The 26,893-nt window shown below is 44.7% G+C and overlaps 2 protein-coding genes across 3 annotated transcripts; one reads left to right on the forward strand and one right to left on the reverse strand.

Annotated features, from left to right (window-relative positions):
* The first annotated feature begins 1,624 nt into the window (after window positions 1-1,624).
* On the forward strand, window positions 1,625-11,831 carry GTF3A (general transcription factor IIIA). The gene is given in 11 exon segments (XM_025364195.1): window positions 1,625-1,663; window positions 1,665-1,739; window positions 1,741-2,007; window positions 4,164-4,264; window positions 6,800-6,896; window positions 7,459-7,547; window positions 9,655-9,728; window positions 10,292-10,372; window positions 10,955-11,184; window positions 11,281-11,340; window positions 11,574-11,831. Coding segments are annotated over 11 exon segments (1,278 nt in total). The 3' UTR covers window positions 11,739-11,831.
* MTIF3 (mitochondrial translational initiation factor 3) lies at window positions 11,784-26,402 on the reverse strand. 2 transcript variants are annotated; one of them, XM_025364197.1, is made up of 5 exons: window positions 26,338-26,402; window positions 20,895-20,962; window positions 16,108-16,568; window positions 13,249-13,406; window positions 11,784-12,034 (listed from the first exon to the last, which is right to left on the reverse strand). In XM_025364197.1, the coding sequence occupies exons 3-5, from the start codon at window positions 16,565-16,567 to the stop codon at window positions 11,816-11,818; spliced, it is 837 nt and encodes a 278-aa protein (XP_025219982.1). In that variant the 5' UTR covers window position 16,568; window positions 20,895-20,962; window positions 26,338-26,402; the 3' UTR covers window positions 11,784-11,815. The 2 variants fall into 2 exon arrangements, with proteins under 2 accessions (XP_025219982.1, XP_025219981.1); XM_025364196.1 differs by lacking the exons at window positions 20,895-20,962; window positions 26,338-26,402 and having other exon boundaries at window positions 16,108-19,175.
* Window positions 26,403-26,893: the final 491 nt, after the last annotated feature.

Genomic DNA, 26,893 nt, shown 5'->3' on the forward strand with positions numbered 1-26,893 from the left:
AATGTGTCTAGCACAGGGGATGGCACCTAAGAAATACAACTACTGGTTAACAGAATCTCATTTAATTTTTAAAATGGCTCTAACTGGTGGGTATTAACAGTCTCAGTCTAGAGATAAGAAAAGAAACTCAAAGAGCCCTTATCCAAAATCCTACAGTTACTAAATTTAGAGTTGGAATTCAATGTCAGGGATTGACGCTGAAAGCCAGCGCTTGCCTGCTATATAATATGTCAGCGCACAGGGCTAAGAACCAAGCTAAAAAGGTGGAAGAACGATTGTCCAAGGAGGCAGGACAAGTCAGGAAGGCAGGGGGAAGCCATGAGTGTGGCTACGCTGCATGGGGTCACTGGCCAAGAAAGGCCAAAAGAAAGTAGGATCTCAGAGATTTACGTGCACCCTGGCCCTGGGCATGAGGCATGGGGAGGAGAAAACCAGAACTCGCGCAAGGGAAACCATTTTTGACTTCGGAGTTGTGGGAGGCATGTGTGTAGAATTCTCTCATCCATGGACGGGGGCTGGAGTGGCAAATAAAGAAAGGAACAGGTGGACCCACGACATAGACACTCTCTCACAGCCCCGTTATCTTGAGACGGAGGACGAGATAGGCGTTATCACCTTTCCCACTTTCAAGATGAGGAGACTGAGGCAAAGGAGTGTTCGTGAACTGGAATACTCAGTTCATAAGCGCTGATGTTAAGCCCCGGCTTGTTTCCACAACTGCGCTGCTGTGCAGGGACCTCTTCATCAGATTCCGACAAGGGCTTAATGATTTGGAATAATGCAGGATGTGAAAAATACGTATCTGGCGATCATCCCACAAATCATCCTGCCAGTTATCTGTACCCAAGGACATTTTTTAGGCACGTGGTCCTCATAAACTAAGATACTTATATTCATTCAGGCGTCTCAAAAGGGCTTCTCAGGTTTTAATATGCACTGAGTCACCTGGAGATTTGTTTCAAGTAGGTCATCAAGACTCCAGGGCAGTGTTCCCAAATTTTTCCTTTATTTTTTTTCCAACCACCTGGTCAGTTTGCGGGGGGTGGGGAAGGGTAGGATGGGGAGACATCTGTATTTATTCTTTTAGAGGTCCGGGTCTCACTCTGGGCTCAAGCGATTCGCCCCCGTAGCTGGGACTACAGGTGCGCACCACTGTGCCAGGACAGTGGTTCCCAAACTTTTCTGCGAATTGAAATCACCTGGGAAGTTTCCAAAAATACTGACACCTGTTTCCCACCCCCAGAAATTGTGATTTAATTGGTCCAAGTATGCTCTAGGCTTCGGAATTTTGTAAAGCTCTCTCCACGTGCATCTGAGTTTAGGAACCTCTGAGCTGGGGCTTGCAGCAGAAGCACGTAGAGCATGCAAGGAAACGAATCCACAAAGAGGACACATTAGCAATGTGGCAACAGGCTAACAAATTATGTAAGGCTAGTGCTTTCCAGAGTGTACTGGAGGACGGGAAACAAGTCCCATTTAAGCAGTGCCTCGGGATTTCAGTTGCCTGTGAAACGCAATAGCCTTTTGCAAAGGACGCAGAAGCCCCGCCTCTTATCCAGGGCGGGCGGGGCGCGTGGCGCGGGCGGCGGCGGCGCTTTCTGGCGCAGGCGCGATCTCCCGGAGCATGCGCAGCCGTGGCGCCGGCGCGGGGCGGGGCCTGGTGCCCCCCCCGACCCCGCGCTCCCGGAAGTGTGCCGGCGTCGCGCGAAGGTTCAGCCTGGAGCAGTGGGCCGGGCGCGCCGGTTCCCGGCACGTGTCTCGGCACATGGCAGCGCGCCTGGCCCGGGGCGTGGAGGCGCCAGCGCCCTGGATCCGCCGGCCGTGGTCGCGGAGTCGGTGTCGTCCCTGACCATCGCTGAAGCGTTCATCGCAGCCGGCGAAAGCTCAGCTCCGACCCCGCCGCGCCCCGCGCTTCCCAGGAGGTTCATCTGCTCCTTCCCCGACTGCAGCGCCAATTACAGCAAGGCCTGGAAGCTTGACGCGCACCTGTGCAAGCACACGGGGGAGGTGAGGGGGGCGAGGCGGCCAACCCTGAACCTAGGGATGGCGGTGGCTCGCCAGTGGGCTCTGCCCAGCGGCCTGGGAAGGGCGCGTGGCCCCCCGGCAGCCACTGCAGTCATGGCCAGGGCCTCAGGCCCCGCTGTGCCGGGCGTTCAGCTTTGACATCCTGGACTTGGGGAAGGAGCTGAGGAAGTAGACAAGAAGTTCTAGGACCTTCGTTCTGCGACCTTGGCTTGGGGCTAAGCAATCATTTCCCCTTCTTTGATCGTGAGTCTCGGCCAGCCAAGTGCCTCTGGTAATCTGCAAATAAGTGCGAGGTTTGAGGGGGCCCACCACTACTAGACACCTGCCAAATACTGGCCCCTGGAGTTGGTACAGAAGATAGGTTACGTGTACCGGGGGTCGTGAAAGCAGCATGTGCTCCTTTCTTCATAACTCCACACTGGACAGAGCAGTGAGCAATACAGGCAAACCCAGGGTTTCTGCTGCCATGGGCCTTCGTTCCTGGGTCGAGCCGACCAGAGGATAGGTGGGAATGACTTGCAGTGTTGTGGTCAGGAAAGGCCTCTCTGTGTGAGCCGAATAAGAAGGATCTAGCTATGCAGACATTTGAGTTGGGCAGAGAGAACGCAAAGGGAGCCTGTGGCCCTCGGGGTGGGAAGCAGGTGGGTGTGTTTAGGTGCGGAGATCACGGTATGAGTTCTGAGAAGTAGGTCTAGTAGGAGTTTGGATTTTATTTTGAGGGCAGGAGAATGTCAGATACCATGATATGACGTGGCAGCCCATGTCACACACAGGTGAGGAAAACGAGGGTCATGGAGGTCAAGGAATCTGCCCATCTTCCCAGTTTTTGGCAGAGCTGGGCTTCACACTGCCTCAGCTTAAGGCTCTTAATTTTAAACCACTGGGCTGCAGTCCATACCTTTGACCCTTGCACCTCCTCTAATTTATGGGCCACCTCCTCCAGGTGTCCTCATGGGCCTCATTCCTTACCCTCTCCAGCACTGGAAGGTGGACGGCTTCCTACTTGAGACCTTCTCTGGTTCTTTTCCTCTTCCTCGTCTGCCCTTTTCATTGGATCTTCTGCCCTCTGCATTTCCACCCCACCCACTCCCTCTTGCAGTCTTATGTAGCCACTGGCATCACTCATAACATCCTTTATGCTTTGCTCCTCTGCCGTTCTTCTTGCCCGTTCTAGTCTCTAAATTCTGGGCTCTGTATTACCAGTAGATCCAAATAAGAGCTTGCCTTTCCTTTTAGACCTGTGTGCTGTATTTTGGATACTGGCACTACCAGTTTCCTTAATACAGGTTGAAAAAGTTGGAGTCATCTTTGTTGTCCCAAATCTCTCATGTAGATTAATTTGACAAATGTTTATTGAGCCTACTCCACGCCTGCCACTGCAAGGTTCTGTGGCTCTGCCCCTGGTGATACAGCTCACTGTGTACCTGTTTGCTCGCTTTGCTCCTAGTACTCTTATGGAGGCCTGGGTGCCTCCCTCCTGGACACCTTGGTGGTACGCTCTTCATAGTTAGATGCACCAAACTGGTTATTTGGGTGTGTGTTTGGCTTTTACTGTAGATTCAAAATGAGTCACCCCCTCCCAACCCCTGAATCACAACAGGTGGTTGCATTTAGGGTGTTGAGCTGTTTGCTTCGCCCTGGCACCTGTGAGCTTTTTCAGGTGTGACACACTTTCCTATAGCTGTGCTTGGCATTCTCTTAGCACAGACACTGGGCTTGTCTGGGATGAGACAGGCCTCCCTCATTCCTCTGCCCTAGGCTTGCTTTTTACATGTTAAATCATGCGGCGGTGGGCATCTGTGCAGACAAGCCATGCTAAGAGCCAGGGCATCTTTAAGATGCCCCGTGAAAGCCTGCTGCCAGGTTGGGAGCAGGTTAAAAATGCTATGCCTGCTTATTTTAAATGCTGTTCATAGAACAAAAATCTGTGTAGTGACTTTGTGAGAAGTTGTGGCGTTTATGTTGTGTAACTTCGTGCAGGAACGCTGTGTCTTGCAGCAGGTGCATAGCTCTTATGAGTAGAAACCACCTCTGCATAGGAAGTCTGTGGCCTTAACACTAGGCAGTTTAAGCTTTTAAATAATACCAGAGTTACTAACTAGTGCAGGAGTGACATGCTTTTTCTTTTTTCCTGCTAGAGACCATTTGTTTGTGACTACGAAGGGTGTGGCAAGGCCTTCATCAGGGATTACCATCTGAGCCGCCACATTCTGACTCACACTGGAGAAAAGCCGTTTGTGTAAGTAGAGACCTGGTTTTAGGCTTTGAAGTGGGCTGTGTTGGGCATATAGACCTGGTAAGAAGATTGATTGTTAACTCATGAGATCAGGAATGTGAAGCCTGGCAGGGTGCGGTGGCTCATGCCTGTAATCCCAGCACTTTGGGAGGCGGAGATGGGCAGATCACTTGAACCCAGGAGTTTGAGACAAACCTGGGCAACATGGCGAAACCCCGTATCTACGAAAGTACAAAAATTAGTCGGGGGTGGTTTGTGGCCTGTAATCTTAGCAGCTAAAATGCTCATGAGTGAGGACAAGTTAAAGTGTATCAACACAATGGGATACCCTACAGCCAGGAAAATGAATGCAGATGCTCTCTGCAAAGCCATGAGAAAATCACCAGGGCACTTTAATTGAAAACCCAAGGTGCAGAAGAGTCCTCCGTAGCCTACCTTTATGTGTGTAAAAAAGCTAGGGGGTGGAGGGAGGGGTGAGCAGTGGGTGTTGGGTAGGCAGGAAGCAACTGTATTTGTATTTGTTCTTATTTGTAAAGAAGTCTTAAAAGTTACATAACAAAACTAAAAATGTCATCTGTTTTGGCAGCAGTGGGGGGTCCTGGCCAAGTAGGGGGTGGATATGGTAGGAAATGCCATGCAACCGGGAACTACTGGACAGTGACTCTTCCAGCTTGTGCTCTAGCCCAGACCGTGCCCCTCTTTAGCTGTAGATCCCCGTTTCCCACTGCTCGGGACAGCGCCACTTGGCTGTCTCTGTGTCTTAAATTCCATGTGGTAGGCTGGGTGTGGTGGCGCAAGCCTGTAATCCTATCACTTTGAGAGGCTGAGGTGGGAGGATTGCTTTGAGGCCAAGAGTTCAGGCTAGGCAAGATGGTCAGGTCAATCTCTATTAAAAAAATAAAAAATTCCATGTGGCCCATATTTGTCACAGTCAAACTGAACTCACTTTTCTCTTTGATCTTCTCTCATGGTCTTGTCTGGAGAGGTGGCCTTGCTGTCTGTCCAGTGACCCATAGCAAAGATAAGGCAGCTCCCTGGACTCTCCATTCTTTCTCCCATCCCTTGCAACAGGTGGGTTGCCAGGTCGTGTAACTGACCTGTCAGATCCAGCAGCCACCATCTTATCTCGGTCCCTTCCTTTGTCTGTAGGCCAGCCCTCTCCCCCAGTGCCCTCCCGCGCGCTTCCCTTAAAGCTGTGCAGTGCTTTCAAGCACGGCCTACATATGAAGTCCAGGTTTCAAGTGTGTCCTACAGTGACCTGTGTGATTTGGCCCTTTTCTGCTTCTCTTGCCCTATTTGCTTGACTTGCAGGCATGAAGTTGTGGTCCAGCTCTGCTAACTAACCAGCCCTCTCTCCAAGTGTGCTGGGGTCTCTCATGCCCATTTGGTTCCTGTCAGGACTCTTCCCCACCTGTCCTCCTGCCCCACACTCGGTTGGGTTAGATGCCTGTGTCAGGTTTAGAGTGAAGAATGGCAAGAAACCCAGCATAAGAGACGCTTAAACAAGATGGGCTTTTTGTCTTGTGTGACTGAAATACAGAAATACAGAGGCAGGAGCTCTGGAGCCCCTTCTAACTGGTCTCTGCCATCTTCATCTTGGGTTTCAACCTCACTGTGCTATCTGTTAGGGCCCAGCTGTTGCATAAGCATGCCGCGGGCAGGAAGGAGGAAAGGACGTAAGAGGCACGCCCCCGCCCCCCTTATTTAGAGAGGTGGGCTGGACTTAGCCATGAGCCGCCCTAATTGCAGGGGAGGCCGGAGAGCACGCTTACTGTTGGCTGCCTGCCCAGCTAACACTCAGCATTCTGTCCCTGCAGTTAGTGGGGGCTTCTAGGGTCTCTCCCATTTGTGGGCCTCTGCGCTGTGCCTCCCATGGTCACTGCTGGCTTGTCTCTGCTTGGCCCTAGGAATGGGACAGTGCCTGCCCTAGGGTTATCAGTGAGTGATGGCTAAGATTGATGCTGGGAAGGGAAGTCCTGCTTCATCCCTCAAGCTTACAAAGGCTCATCACAAGAGGCACAAATTTTCTTTTGGGGAAAAAAAAAAAAAGCTTTGCAGGGACTTAGATCATTCGAAGCCAAGATGCCAAGATAAGAACTAGAATGGCTTGATAAGCCAGGGAACGTAATGGTTCTGGTTCTGCTCTAAGTATCTGTTTCACCTCTAATGGTAAGCCAAGACAAGTTTTATTGAGGCCTTTCTGGAAATGCAGTTTATAATGACATCTCAAGCACCATTAAGGTTGTCAGATTCTAAGCTGAGAATAATTTATCTTAAGCATGATTTAGGCCTGGTGTAGGCTTTTGCCCAGTGTGTATAATTTCAGAAGCCTAATATGAAAAAGCCTCTTGTTACATGATAGTCATCAGGGTGAAAGGTCTAGGTGGTATGGCTTAACACTCTGGAATTTGCTAAGACTATTTTATAGTATTACTGTTCTTTGGAATAATTTGCTTTTATAAAGCAGGAGGATATGTGTGTCTTAAAACTTCTTTTCCCTTGGTTTATTAATATTTTGGTTTATACAACTTCTTACAGTTGTGCAGCTAATGGCTGTGGTCAAAAATTCAACACAAAATCAAACTTGAAGAAACATTTTGAACGCAAACATAAAAATCAACAAAAACAATATATAGTAAGTATGATTTTATATGCTTAAATTTATTTTTACACTTACTGCCTGTGTTGCTGACATTTTCAGCCAGGTGCGGTGGCTCAAGCCTATAATCATAGCTTGAGGCCAGGAAATTGAGACCAGCCTGGGAAACAGTGAAATGCTGTCTCTGAAAAAAAACAAAAACAGAAAACAAAACAAAAAATTTTGGGGTAACAGAGAGATACCCTGTCTCTAAAAAATAAAAGTGAAAAACACAGTTTTCATCAACCAAATTTTGTGTCAAATGTCTGAATTTACTTAATGCCATCATAATGATAAAGGCTTTATTTTGGAAGCAAACATTGTACAAATTAAAGTGTATTGGGAGACTAGTCCAATGGAAACATTTTTCCTTTTTCAAATGTCATATGGTTCTTCAAATCTTTTTGAGATAAAGCAGAATTTTACAGTAACAAAAAGGGTGAAAGTAACAATTATATAATCTCCAAAATAGTTTTATCTTGAGGATTCTGTTATGAACTGTTGATTTTTTTTTGACTTTCCATAAGACTAACGAGCCTTTACAATTTAAAATTAACAGTGCAGTTTTGAAGACTGTAGGAAGGCCTTTAAGAAACATCAGCAGCTGAAAATCCATCAGTGCCAGCATACCAGCGAACCTCTGTTCAAGTAGGTACTTCACGTGGCTGAAAATCCCTTGGATTCTAGGTGTGAATAAGATTGGAAATGCAAGGGTGGTGTTGAGCATTGTTTCATGTTTTTTGGCTATTTATATATCTTTTGAGAAATGTCTGTTCATATCCTTTGCCCACTTTTTGATGGATTATTTGTTTCTCTTGCTGATTTGAGTTCTCTGTAGATTCTGGATATACGTTCTTACTGGATGCATAATGTGCCAATATTTTCTCCCACTCTGTGGTTGTCTGTTTACTCTGCTGATTATTTCTTTTGCAGTGCAGAAGCTTTTGAGTTTAATTAGGTCCCATTTATTTCTATTTTTGTTGCATTTGCTGTCAGGGTGTTAGTAAGAATTCTTTGCCTAGGCTGATGTCCAGAGGAGTTTTTTCCAATGTTTTTTCTTGAATTATATTTATGGTTTCAGGTCATAAATTTAATTTCAGCTGATTTTTGTGTAAGGTGAGAGATAGGGACCCAGTTTTTCCAGCACCATTTATTGAATAGGGAGTCCTTTCCCCAGTTTGTTTTTATATGCTTTGTTCAAGATCAGCTGGCTGTAAGCATTTGGCTTTATTTCTGGGTTTTCTATTTTGTTCCATTGGTCTAAGTGCCTATTTTTATACCAGTACCACCCTGTTTTGGTAACTGTAGCCTCGTAGTATAATCTGAAGTCTAGTCAAAGGAAAAGAAGTCACTATATGAAAAAGATACATGCACATATGTTTATAGCAGCACAGTTCACAACTGCAATTTACATGGAGCCAATTTAAGTGCCCACTGACCAATGAGTAAAGAAAATGTGGTGTATATACACCATAGAATACTACACAGCCATAAAAGGGAATGAAATGATGTCTTTTGCAGCAGCTTGGATGGAGCTGGAGGCCATTATTCTCAGTGAAGTCGCTCAGGAATGGAAAACCAAATACCATAGTTTTCACCAAGTGGGTGCTAAGCTATGAGCCCAAAAAGACATAGAGTGATTTAATGCACTTTGGGGATTTGGAGGGGGGAGTTCGGGGAGGGGGTGAAGGATGAAAGACTACACGCTGGGTACAGTGTATGCTGCTTGAGGGACTGGTGCACTAAAATCTCAGCACCACTATAGGGTTTATCCATGTAATGAAAAAACACCTGTAACCCGAAAAGCCATTGACATTTAAAGCAACAGTGGGACAAATCTTCTGAAAGCTTCCTAATCAACATTTTTCTGTTAATATGTACTGCATATGTACATTTACATATTGGGAGCATTTTAAAGGTTTACTTTGCTCTAAAAGAAATATGTGTTTGAAAATAATTTTTGAGATTATTCTAGCTGTGGTTAAGCTTAAAGGCTGCGAAATTACTTAACTATTCAAATAGAGCCTGTGCAACTATATGAAATGTCATTATGGAGACATTCATTATGCTTTTCCTGTAGAACAAAACAAGTAATTGGGTTTATCTGCAGTTAGAGAGGGTTTTTTGAGGAACATGAGGGTGGCTGGACAAGTTGGGTAGACCTGCAAAAGGGCCAGCGGCTCTCTGCATGGCTCTGGCCATCTGGCACTTTCCCTCAGCTTGCACAGGCTGCCTTGTGCCTTGGAGTTGCTGCAGTGACCCTGCTTCTCCCTTGCTTGTGGGTGTGCTGCTGCTTTGCTGCTGATAGCTTTAGCACAGAGGGGGCATGTGCTTTTTATTGCTCACCAGAGGCAGATGCATCTACCGCTGTGCTCTCTTGCACACCCCCTGTGCACCATCATTAGGAAAGCTAGTCACAAGTGATTCAGAATGGCTTAGGGGTTTACCTAAGCCAAGTCAGATAACCTCTCGAAGTATCTTTTTGTAGCCATGAAAGCAGAGTGTATTTTCGGAGGTATAAAGATGAAAACTGTTTAATTGGGTTAAAAAAAGTAACGTGACTTTTTTCTCCAACAGTTTGTTTTGCCCTAAAGCTGGTCAAGTAACTTGAATCTCACTTGTGATGAGGTCTACATTTTAACATGGGTTTGGTTATGGGAAGAGGAGAGACTTCAGTGGGAGAAACAGGACAAAGCGCCATTGACCCTGAGCTGTGAAAATGGATTGGCTAATACCTCATGTGTTGCCAATGCAGGTGTACCCAGGAAGGATGTGGGAAACACTTTGCATCACCCAGCAAGCTGAAACGACACGCCAAGACCCACGAGGGTGTGTACGGACAGCCTGGGTGTGCTCCTCTGAGGGGGATGCCAAATCCTGGGTGCCTTTGAATCTGTTCCGTGATCACGCTGACAAGAAGGGAACTCTGTGGGCAGGGGACACCATCCTGCTTATTTGGGTCTTACATTCTTGTCCAAAGAGGCACTGTATATGTCTGTTTTTCCACTACCATGTCATTGCTGTTCACATGTAATGTGTTTTGTTCACAAGTGCCTGGGTACACGTTACACTGACGAATGTGCTGATGAGAGGGAAAGGCATCCTTCCTGTGAAGTCTGCCTATTCCATGATCATGCTGAGAAGATGGGAACTCTGTGAAGTTTGCTTCACAGGAAGGTGAAATCCTTAGAGGGAGGCACCTTGCTGTGCTATTGTTCAGTTTTACTATAACGTAAATCTTTTTTAGTTTTTATTCCCACCTCAGGAGGCTGAGTTGAATACTATTAGGAGGGGAATAGAAAATTATATAGGCACCTAAGTTTTCTTTGTAGTTATGGTCAGTGTTTACACTGAATATTCATGACAGACAATGCACCAATTTTTTTACATAGGCTATGTATGTCAAAAAGGATGTTCCTTTGTGGCAAAAACATGGACAGAACTTCTGAAACATGTGAGAGAAACCCATAAAGGTAAGGCAGGCATGAATGGCAGGCATGGTGTAAATGTTTGTCCCCACAGAACTCGTTTTGTGCTTTTCAAGAGTGAAATGCTGTGCGCTTTAAAGTAAAAGGGTTTCTATATGATATTTTGTGAAGTGCTGGGTATGATGTTGGAAAGGGGAGCAGAGCTGTGCTAGGTCTCTGAGCCATCCCTTCCATGCAGAATTAGCATGCTGAAGGCGGTGGCAGGTGTGTAGTGAAGAATTTCGGGAGGCACTGCTGTTCTGTGGGACAGCCTGGTAAATAGTACCCAGCACACTGGGGGACAAGGAAGGACACCGTTTGGTCTGCTTCATGTTCTGTACCTCCCTGCAGTCACCTTCCTGAGAGCCCTGCCTTTTGGCAAGTGAGCAATGACTTTGTGGCATTTAAGAACTTCAGAGAGTTGAGACAAACTTCCTAGGTGATAAGAACAGGGGTTCCTTGGGAATTTCTGATTTGTATTTGCAAATCAGATTGTATTTGCAGGCACTGAATGTTACTTATGTATTAATTTTTTCTAAATGGTGGTATCTGGGGAAATTGGTGAAATTTGTCTGTCTGTCCCACCAGAGGAAATACTATGTGAAGTATGCCAGAAAACATTTAAACGCAAAGATTACCTTAAGCAACACATGAAAACTCATGCCCCAGAGAGGGAGGTATGTCGCTGTCCAAGAGAAGGCTGTGGAAGAACCTACACAACTGTGTTTAATCTCCAAAGCCATATCCTCTCCTTCCACGAGGAAAGGCGCCCTTTTGTGTGTGAACACGCCAGCTGTGGCAAAACATTTGCAATGAAAGTAAGCACTCACCCTCACAGTCGCGGTCCTGTAGTCTATGCGTTCACAACACAGTTTTCATATTAATATTTCATTAATAACTTTCTTTCATTTTAGCAAAGTCTCACTAGGCATGCTGTTGTACATGATCCTGACAAGAAGAAAATGAAGCTCAAAGTAAGTTGAAACTACTTAGGCAGCTTAGTTTTCAAACAGATTGTTTAAAGCCAGAAGGAGTCTGGAATTCTCTTCAGCTGCTTTACTGTGTGAGTCTGCACTACTGCTGAAGACTTGACTTCCTCAGAGAGCAGTGTTGTATACTATACCTGCTGGTACATATGACTGTCGCAAAATTAACTCAGATAATTTTGATTTTGAATTCTAATCGTGTGTCTTCCTTATTCCCAAAGGTCAAAAAATCTCGTGAAAAACGGAGTTTGGCCTCTCGTCTCAGTGGATATATCCCTCCCAAAAGGAAACAAGGGCAAGGCTTATCTTTGTGTCAAAACGGAGAGTCACCCAACTGTGTGGAAGACAAGGTGCTCTCGACGGTTGCAGTACTTACCCTCAGCTAAGAACTGCACTGCTTTGTTTCAAGGACGGTAGACGAAGGAGCTTACTTTCTCTCAGAGCATGCTTTTCTTTATTAAAATTACTGATGCAGAACATTTGATTCCTTATCATTTCCTTGGTCTTGGTTCAAAGTGTCTCTTTTCTGGGTCTTTTGAGTTTCTCCATATGCCTTCTCTTCATTTTTGCTTAAAGGACGAAGAACACACATTAAAGCTTTTCCTCCTTGAACAGCTTGTGGCCTAGATAAGAATGTAGCCATTCCAGGCATAGTCTGGAGTATCTGATGAAACATCTCCTCCTAAAAAAGGGAAACAGCCAGAGATTAATTTAAAATCAGAGGCTTTGTTGCCTTCTAGTGTTCTGCTCGAACATTCACAAAAACCGGCACCCTTGAATTGCTGCTGTCGGATAAGTGATTAGCTAATGAGTTCATATATATCTGGTTAGGCTGACTGAAATCTGTACAATAACACCATGTAACTAAACTGACATGCTGAATGCTTCCTAATTTTAAATCTCCACTTTGTCATGGCACTAAGAGGCTCCGTTTGGCTCAAATTACCCTCTCCCCTAAACAGAAAGCACTGGGTTTGGGCATTGGCAAAATACCTCCTCATCCCCAAGATGTCAGTCGAGCAGTTCTCAGCACTCTCTACTTCCCCTAACAGAGTCACTCTCAGTGGCTGAAACAAATGGATACCTGGACTCAAGAAAGTCTGAATCAGCTGGGTTGGGACCTATGCTAAGTGACTCTACTGTGGAGCTGGATTACTAAGGATGCCCTTAGTGGATGCTAAAGTTATCTAACTTAAAAAAAAAAAAGCAAAACAGGTATTCCATACACTTTCGGGATTGGAAACTATACACTTTCTAGAAGACAGTCTACATAATTAATGCCCCTCATAAGTGCAAAGAGGAAACAAAACATCAATCTGTAAAGTTTCTAATTTTCCTGTTTAAGGGTTATTCTACAATGTATAAAACAATAGTATATTGCTTTTAAAGTATGAAACATTTTCATATGGCTAAATACACTGTAATGGAAGCTATATCTACAGTATGCTGTTTTGAAAAGCAAACTAGAAAGCTGTTAACATCATTGGGTGGAAGAATTACCAGTCACTTTGTCTTTATATTTCAGATTTTCTACTTTTTTTTTTTTTTTGAGACGGAGTCTCGCTCTGTCGCCCAGGCTGGAGTGAGTGGCGCGATCTCAGCTCACTGCAAGCTCCGCCTCCCGGGTTTACGCCATTCTCCCACCTCAGCCTCCCGAGTAGCTGGGACTACAGGCGCCTGCCATCATGCCCACCTAATTTTTTTTTGTATTTTGAATAGAGACGGGGTTTCACCATGTTAGCCAGGATGGTCTTGATCTCCCGACCTCGTGATTCACCCGCCTCGGCGTCCCAAAGTGCTGGGACTACAGGCGTGAGCACTGCGCCCGGCCTACAACTGTATTTTTAGATCAGAAGACCAAAAGCACAAGCAATGGCTTGTACCTTCTTTACTTACCATTTTATTTTCTGACACGTCTACATGTTTTCCTTTCTTTATAGTAATCCGGACTTGGCGTTCTTTCTTAATCCACTGTTGAATCTGTTTAGTCTTTGTGTCCAAATCATGTTGTCCAATATTTGAAGAAAAAGTCAGTTCCTTTGTCACGGTTGGTCCTGGTTTGAAATAGGGTGCAAGGACTACTGACTAGTCCACTGTGAACCCTGAACTTCCCAACATGCCCATCATAAAATCTTAGGTTGCCACCTGACAGTCTTCTCGTCTGGCTTTCAGTTTCACACACCAGTACGTCTTTTCAAATGGGGGAGATAAACATAAAGGTACCAATTTTTTACCTGCCCTGGAAGGGTACTTAAAATCTGAAATGCTTCCATTTATTGTTAACCATCATTTGTTGAAAGAACACCAAAAGACAGTCATTTAAAGGATTAAGTTTGGCTTTATGGTACACTTAATATCCTCATCTTTCAGCTGTGGGTTGGCATCTGGGAGTACTCTACCCGCTCCTTTTGAGATGCTCTCCTTGCTACTAAGGGGTCAGCCAGACTGTTGGACAGGTAAGGGTCCCTACGTCCTGTGTTCATGCCCTCTGTCTCCAGAAATCCTGCCTACTGGAAAATTACAGAGAAGGAACAGGCTACTCAATAAAGGTGTTGGGACGTTTGAGAAGTTTATAGATGACAAAAAGTTAGGTCTCCTCAGATGTACTAATGTTCTACAGGTGAAAAATACAACTTTAAAACAAATAGAAGAAAAGATAAAATGGTTTGTGATCTCAGGATAGGGAAGGAATTCATTAGGAAAAAAAAGGCAAAAAGTGAAAAATCTAACTGGGATAAAGTTTTTTTTGTCATACACAACAGAGAACCCTGTAAATCAGGAAGAAAAACCATCTATGTAGAAAAATGAATACAAACAGGCATTCACAGAAGAGAAAAAATAGTGAAATGCCATTAATTTCTCACCATTAAAATGACAAAAACTAGAGTCTGACAGAATGAGGGAGGAGGTAGAGAAATTGCATACACTGCTGCTGACAGCAGTTTGATGCATTTAGGCTCACAGACCCTAGAGCATGCACCAGCGTTCATCATAAAGATTGGGGGCCAGATGTGCTGGCTCACGCCTGTAATCCCAGCACTTCGGGAGGCTAAGGTAGGCAGATCGTTAGAGCTCAGGAGTTCAAGACCTGAGCAACATAGCAAGACCCCGTCTCTACAAAAAATAAAAAAGCCAGGGATGGTGGTGTGTGCCTGTGGTCCCAGCTGCGTGGGAGGTGGAGGTGGGAGGATTGCTGGATCCCAGGAGATGGAGGCTGCAGTGAGCCGAAATCACACCACTGCACTCCAGTTTGGGTAACAGAGCAAGACCCTGTTTTTTTTTTTTTTTTTTTTTTTTTTTTAAACACAGGGTCTCACTCTGTCACCTAGGCTGAAGTGCAGTGGTGTGATCATGGTTCTTCACTGCAGCCTTCGCCTCCCGGGCTCAAGTGATCCTCCCACCTCAGCCTCCCGAGTAGCTGGGATCACAGGTTTGCACCACCACACCTGGCTAATTTTTAAACTTTTTGTAGAGAGAGGGTTTTACTATATTGCCCAGGCTGGTATTGAACTCCTGAGCTCAAGCTATCCACCTGCCTTGGCCTCCCAAAGTGCTGGGATTACAGGCCTGAGCCAACATGCCCAGTGACTTTTTTTTTTTTTTTAAAGTGACATAGTTTGATATCCTTATTCTCCCTAGTTGGTCTCTTCTGAATATTTTTTTGTTTTCCAGTCAACGTCCTTGTTAAATGTGGTGTTACAAAACTGAGCTGCAGATAACGTGATTTTCTGAAGGCACACAACCTCACGATGCAGTCCTGGGAGCAGTCATCTGACACCTGTCCCCGTGCGCCATCCACTGAACTTTCATAGTGATTAGCACTTTTTAGGAACTATGAAAAACAAACATCTTTGCTTAATATCCAATTAATGACTTCTGTGAGGCTTAAATGGCAAGTGCCTTGTGAAGTGACTGGTTGTATATATAAAAGAGTGTTGCTACTGACACTGTAACAAAACGCTTTGGCATGGGAGATGCTCTGTGAATCACTTTAGAGTTTAAAAGGTACTTCCAGGCTGGGCGCGGTGGCTCACGCCTGTAATTCCAGCACTTTGGGAGGCTGAGGCGGGTGGATCACTTGAGGCCAGGAGTTCAAGACCAGCCTGGCCAACATGGTGAAACCCCCGTCTCTCTTAAAAATACAAAAATTAGCCAGGTGTGGTGGTGGGCACCTGTAATCCCAGCCACTGGGGAGGCTGAGGCAGGAGAATTGCTTGAGCCTGGGAGGCGGAGGTTGCAGTGAGCACACATCGCACCACTGAACTCCAGCCTGGGCGGGAGGCAGAGACTCCGTCTCAAAAAAAATAAAAAGGTGCTTCCAGATAATTAACCAAACACCTCCACTTTAGAGATGAAGAAGGGGAAGAAAACTAAGTGACTGGCCTGGCAGAGGGCAGAGGACAGGAAACTTGAACATACCCCTCCCAATCTCATTCCGTTTCACCCATCAGCTACTCAGCTTGCCGCAGCACTGGGAGGCGGCCACAGGATGGGAGAAAGAGTTCTCTTCACTTTGGTCTGTCTGCCTGCTTTCTCCTACATTTTACACAGGTTTAAAGGGAAGAGACAATGGGCAGGGTATTATGGAATAATGGGAACAGAAGTAAGTGCAGGAAGGAGGAAAGACAGACACTAGGAATGGTGGTGGAATCGTGAATTTTCCAGTTTCTCACAGGCACCTTGACAAATGCTAGAATTTAAACTGCTGATTTGTAGCCCTTAAAGGATTCAGGGAGCCAACAGCAAAATACCTACCAGTTTTGGGGCTAGCCTTCTTCATCTCCCTCAGCCTCTGCCGCTCCTGGAGGATCTGCATTCCTGTCATGAGCTGGTACTCTGCAGGCTCTGTGCTGGTGTTCCTTTGAACCAGTCGCAGGTCTCGCTCATCCATAAGTCTAATCACATCTGCTCGGTGCATGTTTCCCATATCATTGCCCTTCTCATCAAATAAGTGAATAATTCGCTGACTAATTTTTCTTCCAACGTTACCAAAAGCTGTTTGACTCTTTTTTTTCTTTTTCCCTTCATTCCGGGTGTCTTCAACAGTACTAAAGGCTTCTGCATGAATTAGGAGGGAGAGTCTCGGGGCAGAAGCAATAGGGAACGACTGTGCTGGTGCTGTCTTTTGCACGATGTGTTTACCAAAACATCTGACGCAACTATTTTCAAACTTTACAGTTTGTAGTGTTAATCTCTTTAGAAAAAGAGCAGCCATCCTAAGAACGTAGTAAGAAGAGTTCATTAAAATTCAATCACTTATTCCCTCGGTCTGACATTGTGGTACACGGCAGGGCATGTGTGAGGCTGTGGAGGCTGTAATTGCAAGTGTGAAGGAAACTGCTGTTCTCTAGACTTTCAGATCCACACACAGGAAGTCTACACTGATAAAGTGGACTAGCAGGTGACTCTGGCCAGACTAACTCACTCATGGTGGTACTGTCCCCAAGACAAGCGGCAATTAGAATAAACCAGATTTGCATAGCACTCTCACTTTTTTTTTTTTTCCTGTACCCATGATCTCATTTGACTACTTAGTTGGCCCCTGAACAACTTGGGAGTTAGGGAAACAGACTCCCAGTGTAGTTGAAAATCTGTGTATAACTCTGACTCCTCAAAAACTTAAAATAGCCTGCTGCTGACTGAAAGCCTTATGAATAACATAAGCAGTTGATGAACACATATTTTGTATGCCATGCGTATTATATGCTGTATTCTTACAACAGAGCAAGCTAGAGAAAAGAAATGTCATTAAAATCATGAAGAAGAGAAAATATATTTACTATTCATAAAGTGAACATGGATCACCATAAAGGTCTTCATCCTCATTGTCTTCACATCGAGCAGGCTGAGGAGGAGGAACAAGGGGAGGGGTTGGTCTTGCTCTCTCAGAGGTGGCAGAGGCAGAGGAAAATCCACATATATGTGGACCCCATGCAGTTCAAACCTGTGTTGTTCCAGGGTCAACTGTGTTTCTCATGTATCTTGTAGTGCCAACTCCAAAAGCAAATATCATCTTAGGGGTTTATTTATGAGGATGCAGTACATAATATGCTTGGTGATTCATAAACACCAATTGATAAACTTTTAATATAATGAACTGTTAACAATTTTTCAATACATCTGATGATATATAGCAGATAGGAACACGTTATGGGAAAGGGACCTCTCCAGGAAGGAAGCCAGCCCACTGCAAGAATAACTGAGACTGTCGGAAAACACTGTGACATAAATCAAAGTGCTGACTGACCTCATAAACTATAAAGATCATTCTCAAGGTAAGGCAGGTATTATTACCAAATGTTAACAGAGGCATGTATGGTGACAGCGCCTTTACTTCATTTCTATGAGACTGAATTTGAAGCACTTACAAATCGCACATTGATTTTTTAATTGCTTTTCTGTCCTTCCATTCGTGCATTTGGTAAATCTTAGAAGTACAGGCTGAAAGAGTGCCGAGAGGACCCATTAATCTCATCTAGGGCATGCTAGGAATCATTCGACAATCACAAACTCCGAGAGGTGTGACTTGTCAAAATGAAAGAGGAAAACAGAAGGTGTCTTCAGGGTGTTTCTCAAAGAATGGTCCCAGAATCTCCTGGGGTGTTTAAAACTGGAGGTTCCCTCTGGTCCCTGGCTTTGAGCCCACCGGGCTGTCCAACCCACTGATCTCTCACCCCTCGTGTTCAAGAGTGATATGCAAAAAATATGGCAAATTAAACAGAAAGTGATGGACATGCATATTCTCAACACCCTCCTTACCTAGTATGGTAACACCCAACACTAATTTACAGCTCTGGTGCCAAGCTCTTCTCTGAGTTCCACACCTGTAGGGTTAACTGCCTACCCAACCTCTCCACTTAGATATGTAATAGTCATTGAGAATTAATGCATCCAAAGTTCAATGCTTCGTCTTCCACACAAAACTTGCTCCTCCCTCAGTCTTCCCTGTCTCATGTAACGGCAACACATTCTTCTGGTTGCTCAGGCCAAAAATACCAACGTTATCCTTGACTCTTTATTTTCTCTCAGCAACCCATCCGCAAAACCTACCGTTCAACCAGTATAACCACTTCTCACCTCCTCCACTGCTATCATCCCACTCCCAAACCGCTGCTCGACTGCAACACAGTAAAACGGTATCACAGTGACAGCTTCCTGACTGGTCTTCCTGCCTCTGCCCTCACGCCCTAGAGTTTATTACTGCCAGGGCACACAGAGCAATCCTTAAAAATGCGTAGGTCGGATCACGTTCCTCCTCTGCCCACAACCCTCCCCTGGCTAGTATCTCTCCAAGTAAAAGCCAAGCCCTCTACCATGCCCACTGGCCTGTGCCGACCGTGCTTCTTCTGGCTCACTCTGTTCCAGCCTCCTTGCTGTTCCTTGTAAACAGTGAACACACCCATCCTCTGAGTCCTGGCACCCAGAAATTCTCTCTCCCTGCAATACTCTTCCCTCAGACAGCCTCATGGGTCATTTACCTCGTCTCTGCTCAAATGCTACCTCTCAGCAAGTCCTTCCCTGACCCCTCCATAAAAGAGCAAACCCCAACACTCTCAAACCTATTCCCTTGCCTTTTAAAAACTTTACTGCATTTATCACTGCTGGACACGTTATATATTTATTTGCATATACGTTCATCATCTTTCCTCACTGGAATGAAAGCTTCATGAGAACATGGACTTTGTCCACTTTGTTCACTGCTACGTTCCCCGGCACTACAGCCCAGAGCCTGGCTCAGCGTGTACATGTCGAACGAACGCATGGGCCAAAGGAAACAGCCAAGGAGCTACGGCAGGGCTGCTGGCATTTAACCTCCAAGCCTTCGGATGCATCACTCCCCGCCAATGCACACGAATGCCTGCAAGCTACACCCTTCACATTTCTAGCTGGCATTTCAGACACCCGTCAGTATTCGTGAGGATCTGTGGCCAGATGCTCCATCCACAGTGCATGACACGCACTGATTTATGGTTATTACCCAGCTGGCGGCTCCAGCTGTAGATGCGGTCAAGGCTCTAAGGTGGGAGCAAAGTGATTTTAAATCACTGACATATGGTTTCTTTTGTGAATGGAAGAAGCTTCCAAACCAAAAAAGAAGAAAAATCTGAAGAGATCAGACAAGAATTTTTTTTCACTTATCATCAGAAAACCAGCAACAGCGTCCAGTCCCAAATGTCACCAGGTATTCGGTAGGGGACGCTTCAGTTCCTGCTCACAAGCCTGCCCTATACACTTTATGTCTAAAATCAGTGTTGTTTCTTTCCAAAGTCTGTATCAGCAAGAAGAATGTAGAAGTTGCCACAAGTAAAATCATGTTACTAGATAGATATATATAAATTTAAATAATCTTGATGTACACAGTAGATGAAACAGTCCACTGCAATGAAGCTTTAATACTAACTCAATATTGGCTATCTTTTTCCCTTAGTAATTATGAATAAAAGCTAAAGTGCCTTGTTTAATAAATTATCAACATATTAAAATAAAAAAAAATTTCAAAATGTAGGATTTTTTTCAAACAAGCAAACAAAATAACTAGATATAGGAAAAGATGGAAAAAAATTATAAAAATGTGGAAGACAAAAGCAATTCTTTCCCGTTTTTCCTAATTGCCAGTATTTCTCAAGTTCTTATAAGTATTATTTTTATACTTGAAAATCCTTTATTTACAAAACAAAGACTATTTCAGAAAAATGATGTAGGTTTTTTTTAAAAAGCTTTAAAAACACTTTCCAAGAAGGAAACGAAGGAAAGGGAAAGAGCAGAAAAACACTGGAAGTATATAACTTTTAAAGTCCTTTGCCATTATTCAAATTTAATTTTAAATTTTTAAGAAGCTTCCATTTTTTTTGATGTCTACAGCAAGCAATGCAATTCATTGCAATTAAGCTTTAATACTAACTCAATACTGGCTTTAAATCAGCAAAATTGAAAATATACGTTTCTTCAAAATAGGCCCTTATAGATAAAAATATAAATACCAAGTTAAAACAACCTGTAATATTACATTTAAATTGCAGCTATCAACATAAATTCATAATTTAAAAACTTTTTATTAGGGAATCTTTCAACCTCGTACAGAAAGAACTGGATAATAAACAGCACCTGCGTTTCGTCTTTACCCCTCAACTATCTCCCCGCAGCCATCTAGGAAGACTTTCAAAGTAAATCCTACTTTTTCAGGAAATAGTATGTATCTCTAAGAGGCACTCCTTAATCTTTTTAATACTCACAATAACATTATCCCAATTAAAAAACGTTCCTTTATGTCGTCAAATATTTTAGCTTTCAGATTCCCATGACGCTGTTATTATTTTGTTTGTTTACATGTCATTTACAGTTTGGCAGCATGAAGAGACTCCCACTGGTCAATTCTGGTGTAATTTAAACAGTAAGGCATAATTACTGTCATTCATGTCAATACACTGAATATGCAAAAATCTATGAAAATGATAATTTGCCACAACTGCATGGGACTATTATCTTGATTCTTTACTTTGAAAATTGGTAATTAAGTAAAAAGAACTAAGCATTTATCCTACCTTTTTAGGAAGAACTGTAATCACCCCCGATTGATGAGAAACAGCTCCTCTGGAGAGAAGAATGATAGCTAATAAACACAAAAGAAAAGCAAAAGTCATTAGAAAATCATGCCATGCACGATGTCTCACACCTGTAATTCCAGCACTTTGGGAGGCCAAGGCAAGAGGATCACTTAAGGCCAGGAGTTTGAGACCAGCCCGGGCCACACAGCAAGACCCAGTCTCTACAAAAAATTAGCCAGATATGTTGACACGCAGCTGTACTCCCAGCTACTGGAGAGGCTGAGGAAGGAGGTTCACTTGAGCCCAGGAGGTTGAGGCTGCAGTGAGCTCTGATCACACCACTGCACTCCAGTCTGGACAACAGAGCAAGACCCTGTTTCCAAAAAAAAAAAAAAAAAGAAAATCACCATTTTTCCAACCCCAGTGAAACTACGGATTCAGGCAGGGATGGATGCAAGAGAGCTGATGCCAAAGGGTCACCACAGATGACTTTCAGACTGAGAGGGAAAAGCATACTCTGCTGAGGAGACAGCTGTCTGTCATCCCAAGCAAACGTCAGACTCAGCATCTCCAACAGTGGGACAACCTGCCATCCTTGCCACATCTCCGGATGGGAAGTTACTGAAGTGCATGGCGCCTTCTATGAAGCAGCTTTGAAAAAAGGTTTGACCTGAACCTGATGCAGGGTCTAGCTTCCAGTTTCCAGGGGATACAAGGGCCAGACTCAGAGGAACAACAGAAGATGCCACAAGGAAACAATCTGACAAATCCAGATGGAACAAGACACCTGGTTAGTGTCTAAAAAAGCCAATGTCATTGGGAATGAAAAGGGAAGGGGAAAGCTATTCTTGAGTGGAAAAAAAAAATCAAGGAGACATAATTATGCTGAAAAGACATGTTGGGGATGAGGGGAAAATCTGAATAGAGACTAGGGATTAGATACTATTAGAGACGTATTGTTAATTTTCTTTTTTTGAGACAGGTTCTCACTCTGTCACCCAGACTGGAGTGCAGTGGGGCAATCTTGGCTCACTGCAACCTCTGCCTCCCAGGTTCAAGCGATTCTCCTGCCTCAGCTTCCCAAGTAGCCGGGAGTACAGGTGTGCACCACTACTGCCCAGCTAATTTTTGCATTTTTAGTAGAGATGGGGTTTTACCATGTTGGCCAGGCTGGTCTCGATCTCCTGACCTCAAATGATCCACCTGCCTTGGCCTCCCAAAGTGTTGGGATTACAGGCGTGAGCCAGGGCACCCAGCCTGTTAATTTTCTTAGGTGTGAAAATGGAATTCTTAAGAAACAAATGCTGAAGTATTGAGGATAGTGTCATGACATCTATCACTTGCTTTGAAACCATTCAGCAGAAAAGATAAACAATGCACTTATGGCAGCATTTGCTGAATCTAGGTTATGGTTATATGGGTGTTCAATAATTAATACATTTTTAAAGAACAAATCAATAGCCTAGAGGGAGGAACGGTTCACTAGTAATGCCAATGTAACTATTCCAGTCTGTGTAAGTTCTAAATTTCACTGTAATTTAATACATTGGCATTCTGGCTTTGTACATAATTTTAAAAAATATTCCCTTTATTCGTTTCAAGCCTATATCTAAGTGACCCATAAATAAGGAACTTCATAAACTTAAAATTCTGATTTTTTGGTAATGCATACTGCCTTTATTTCTTCATTTAGTTTTCCCTAAACTCAAGTGTAAAAGTCTTATCATAAAATGGTGATGGGGCAGGATGGGAGGAAGGCTGGCATAAAAAAAGTACACATTAGCTACAATGTACACAATTCGGGTGACGGTGCACTAAAATTTCAGAATTCACCACTATATAACTCATCCATGTAATGAAAAGCCATTTGCAGTCCAAAAGCTACTGAAATAAAAATTTTAGAAGAATAAAATAAAGGGTGATGGTTTCAGTTTGAGGCAGAACTGGTACTTTTTGCTAGTGAACGGTTAAAAGCCAACTGGTCTACAATGGGGCGGTGTTTCTCAGAAACCAGGGCCTGTCCGCATCACCTGGGGATGCTTTTCAAAACACAGATGTTTCCTCTTCCCTATCCTGTTCAGAACCACTGGGTTAGGCCAAAAAAAAAAAAAAAAAAAGATGAACTAAGAGTAAGAAAACACTATAACTGGGGTCAAGGGTAGTTTGAGCTAGGATGCCTGAGACTGCCCCTAACCTTTCAAGGTTGATGAAAAATAGGAAGCCACGTTCTCTGATGAAAATCTCTGATGCCTCTGTGACGTAAACACTAGGCTGCATAGGCCGGGAGACTAACTCAAAATAGAAACAAACGCTTACATTCTCATGATAATCCTGGTGCATCTGCTGCACTCACTCCCACAACTACACTCTCCGAGACATCCACAATATTCTAAAAGTCAATTATCTTAACGTCAATTACTTATAATGCATAACTTTATAGTATGATATCCATTTTTAATTCGATGATTACTCAGACTTTATCTGAGTTTTGACAAGTGCATACACCTTTGTAACCAAAACTCCTATCGACAAAACATCACCATCATCCCAGAAAGTTCCCTCTTGCCATTTCCATGTCGATCTCCAGCCCCAAGAGGCAACTATTGTTCTGATCTTTTCCCATCACAGTCTGTCCTAAGACTTCATATAAACGGAATCAAACAGTATCTACTCTTTGTTGTAAGGCATCTCAGCATGTTTCGAGATTAATTCACGTTGTACGGATCATTACTTTGTTCCTTTTTATTTCTAAGAAGTGTCCTCCAAGTATATGAATATATCGCAGTTTTTAAATCTAGTTTTCTGTTAATGAACACCTAGGCTGTTCCTTTTTTTTTTTTTGGCTCTTACGAATAGCTGCTGTGAACATTCTTGTACCAAAAAAAAAAAAAAAAAAAAAACAATTATTACTGCTCCAAAGGACAGCTGTATTCCCTGCATTATTTTGCATTCCACTGGAAGTACTGATAAAATATTTGCAAGGAAACTTCCTGGAACATGATTTAAATATGTGGTTTAGGAGATACGAGGGGTGCGTGGGTGGGCATTCTTGTCCAATAAAAAATTAAATCACTTGCATGCATTTGAAATCATGTGGACTGAAGAGACGAAAATAACTTCTATTATTTGTTCACTCACTGCTTTTCTCATATAGCTGATATTCACAAGCTCATACTGTTATCTGTTCTTTCCTGGGAGACTGGATCAAAGTTGCATAGACTCTAGCAGACTAAATATTTGTGAAATTAATTTTGCCAATTCTCACGACCCTAAGAACTCTCTTACATCTTCCAAAGAAGTTTCATAAAGTCCTTTTTTCTGCCTGCAAACTGTTTCAGTTGCCCCATTCTAGCCTGAGCAGTGCAGCCTTAATCCGAGAGGACCAGCACTACTTTACTGGGCCTTCATGCTGCCCTCCCTTGGCTCTGGTTTTCCTCTTCCATAGGAAACACAAAGTGTACTCTCCATAATGAGGCTGAGCTGTTTACGTGCTAGAACTCCCACTCAGAACACTGGAAAAAGCCAACATATATCTTTGGCCAACTATTTAACCATATTTCTTTAGCTATTAAGTTGAAATAATAACCATATGTTTTTAAAAAACTTTTAAACCCAGAGCTAAAGACTCAGTATTAAAAACTGGACTTATGGCCGGACGCAGTGGCTCACACCTGTAATCCCAGCACTTTGGGGAGGCTGAGGAGGGCAGATCACTTGAGGTCAAGGGTTCAAGACCAGCCTGGCCAACATGGTGAAACCCTGTCTCTACTAAAAATACAAAAAAACTAGCCGGGCCTGGTGGCACGAGCCTGTAATCCCAGCTATTTGGGTGACTGAGGCAGGAGAAGCACTTGATTCCGGGAAGCAGAGGTTGCAGTGAGCTGAGATCGTGCCACTGCACTCCAGCTTAGGCATGCAGCCTAGGCAACAGGGTGAGACTCTCTCAAAAAATAAATAAATAAATAAAATTGAACTTATTCTCCTATGTTAATCCCATGTTAGTCTTCTTCCAGAACTCTAGTGATGGGGTCACCACCCATCCACAACCTCCAGTCACCTCCAAGACACCTTTGACGCCTCCACTTTCCTTCACTTTCAGTCAACCCAACACCAAGCCTCATCGACTTCATTTCCTAAACCCTGCGCGAATCCATCCAGTTTTCTCCGTATCCACTGTCACCACCGTCAGTTTAAAACATCGACCACCTAGTTTGGATTCCTGCCAGTCTCCCAACTCGGCTTGGGCCCTGGCAACCAGTTCCCACTGCACTGCGGTCACTACACCCGTCAGGACCCTCCTCATCTTAAATAAAACTGCCCCGAGATTAAGGATCTACAACTTCACCAGGCCAAAAGGCCCTTCCCACCTGTCCAGTTTCTCCTTCATGCCTAGGCCACACTGGCCATTTGGCTTTTGAAATACAGTACTCTTGTCCTTGGTTTAGGAAAAGCCAGATCAATGCCTAGCGCATTCTTCTGATTACCTCCCAAACTAAGCCAGGTCTCCCAACCCTCCCGCAATTTACTGAGCCTAACACTGAATGCTTCTACAGTCCAGTTTATCTTTCCTTTAAAACATTCATTACAATTACAGTTTCGTGATGATCTTAGTACTACTGCTCTCCATCACTAGACCGTAAACTCTACGAAGGAACAAAATCGACTTATTCATTACTGTGTTGTGCCTGGCACAATAAATAGTCGATTTTCCAGATTTTTCTCTCCTCCCTCTACTTTCCTTAGACTTAGGCCTTTCACAACACGTACTTGAAACTGAGACTTCTCAGTAAGAGAACTTGGTTTACTTCGTTCAAGTCTTAAGCCACGGAGCCTACTAAATGATAAATGAGAAAATAAATCCCAGTCACTTAGCGACCTTCCCCCATAAGGTCTCCTCCCGCAGCAGCAGGCAGCAAGAACAATGCATTTCTTCAGGCTTCCCTGCGCAAGCGCCCTTCGCCTGGCTTGTTCTGCCCCAGAGGTGCCAGGCAGTAAGGGGCACGAGCACTTCCGGGAGCCCCTGATCTGGTCGTGGGTAACACTGCGGCCACGCCCACCTGGAGAAGGCCACCGGCGGCGCGTCCGGGTTAGAGGCGGGACGTAAGGACGTACTGCGTGCGTGCGTGCGCGCGCGCGCACAAAAGTGAGCGCGCATGGCGGGGCAGAACTAGGAAAGCTCAGTAGGGCCAGGGCCGGCGCCGACTCTAGGTCTAGCATCCTTGGAAAGTTCGTGCAGCGGCCTCCCTGAAAATGGCATTACAGCCCGGCAGAAAACCCCCCGACTCTGCGGCAGGACCTGCGGGGCCTCTCCGCCCTCGGTACCGGCAGGACGGGGTGACCGTGACCTTCCAGGTGCCTCCTCTACAGGGGCGCCCCCTAAGATCACGTCCTCCCGGTGCTGGTCCGCACACCGCTCCGCACGCCTCATATTTAGCATTACCTGTGCCGGGGCAAGCGACTGTTACACTCTGGCGGGCGCACGTACAGCGGCTCCGTGGGCAGTCCCCTTCGCTCTCCGTAGTGGGCGGGGCTTCATCCCGCGTCCTTTAAAGGAGAGGTGGTGGGTGGAGCCACGGTTTTCTACAGTTGGGATGCAGTTCCGCCGACAGAAAATGCGGAGGGCGCGGCGGAAGTGTTTGAGGGGAAATTGCTGCTCACCTGGCTCCCGCCGCTCCGCAGGTGTGGTGAATCTAATGTCAAATTTCTGCAGCAATCGGAGCAGCCCTTCCTCCAGTTATATTACATTCACACCAATCTCGGTCTCCCACTAGGGCTTTATAAATAGCTTTTATAAACGTCTTTTTAATGTGACACTGAATAAAGTGTTTTATAAGCTTCTTTTATAAGGATCGTGAGTGAAAGGGCGCTATCTCCGATTTGCAGGTGAGCAGACAGCTTCGGAGTGCGAACGGCTCCCCTTGGGTGCCCGGTGGAGCGCGGCTCCCGGAGGCAAAACGAAGCCAGCTGGGGCCGGGGCGTCAGAGCCTCCGCGTTGT

Source organism: Theropithecus gelada, chromosome 17 (genome assembly GCF_003255815.1).
Source record: "Theropithecus gelada isolate Dixy chromosome 17, Tgel_1.0, whole genome shotgun sequence".
Taxonomy (NCBI): Eukaryota; Metazoa; Chordata; class Mammalia; order Primates; family Cercopithecidae; genus Theropithecus; species Theropithecus gelada.

What these genes read in the sequence shown, in the direction of transcription:
- MTIF3 (XM_025364196.1), bottom strand. Translation starts at nt 16,594, where the DNA reads ATGAACTCTTCTTACTACGTTCTTAGGATGGCTGCTCTTTTTCTAAAG. An exon ending in GAAGGCTAGCCCCAAAACTG is followed by an intron (nt 13,407 to 16,107) that starts GTAGGTATTTTG and finishes ATTTCAAACCAG; the next exon opens with GACCAACCGTGACAAAGGAA. An exon ending in ACGTGTCAGAAAATAAAATG is followed by an intron (nt 12,035 to 13,248) that starts GTAAGTAAAGAA and finishes TCCCTTTTTTAG; the next exon opens with GAGGAGATGTTTCATCAGAT.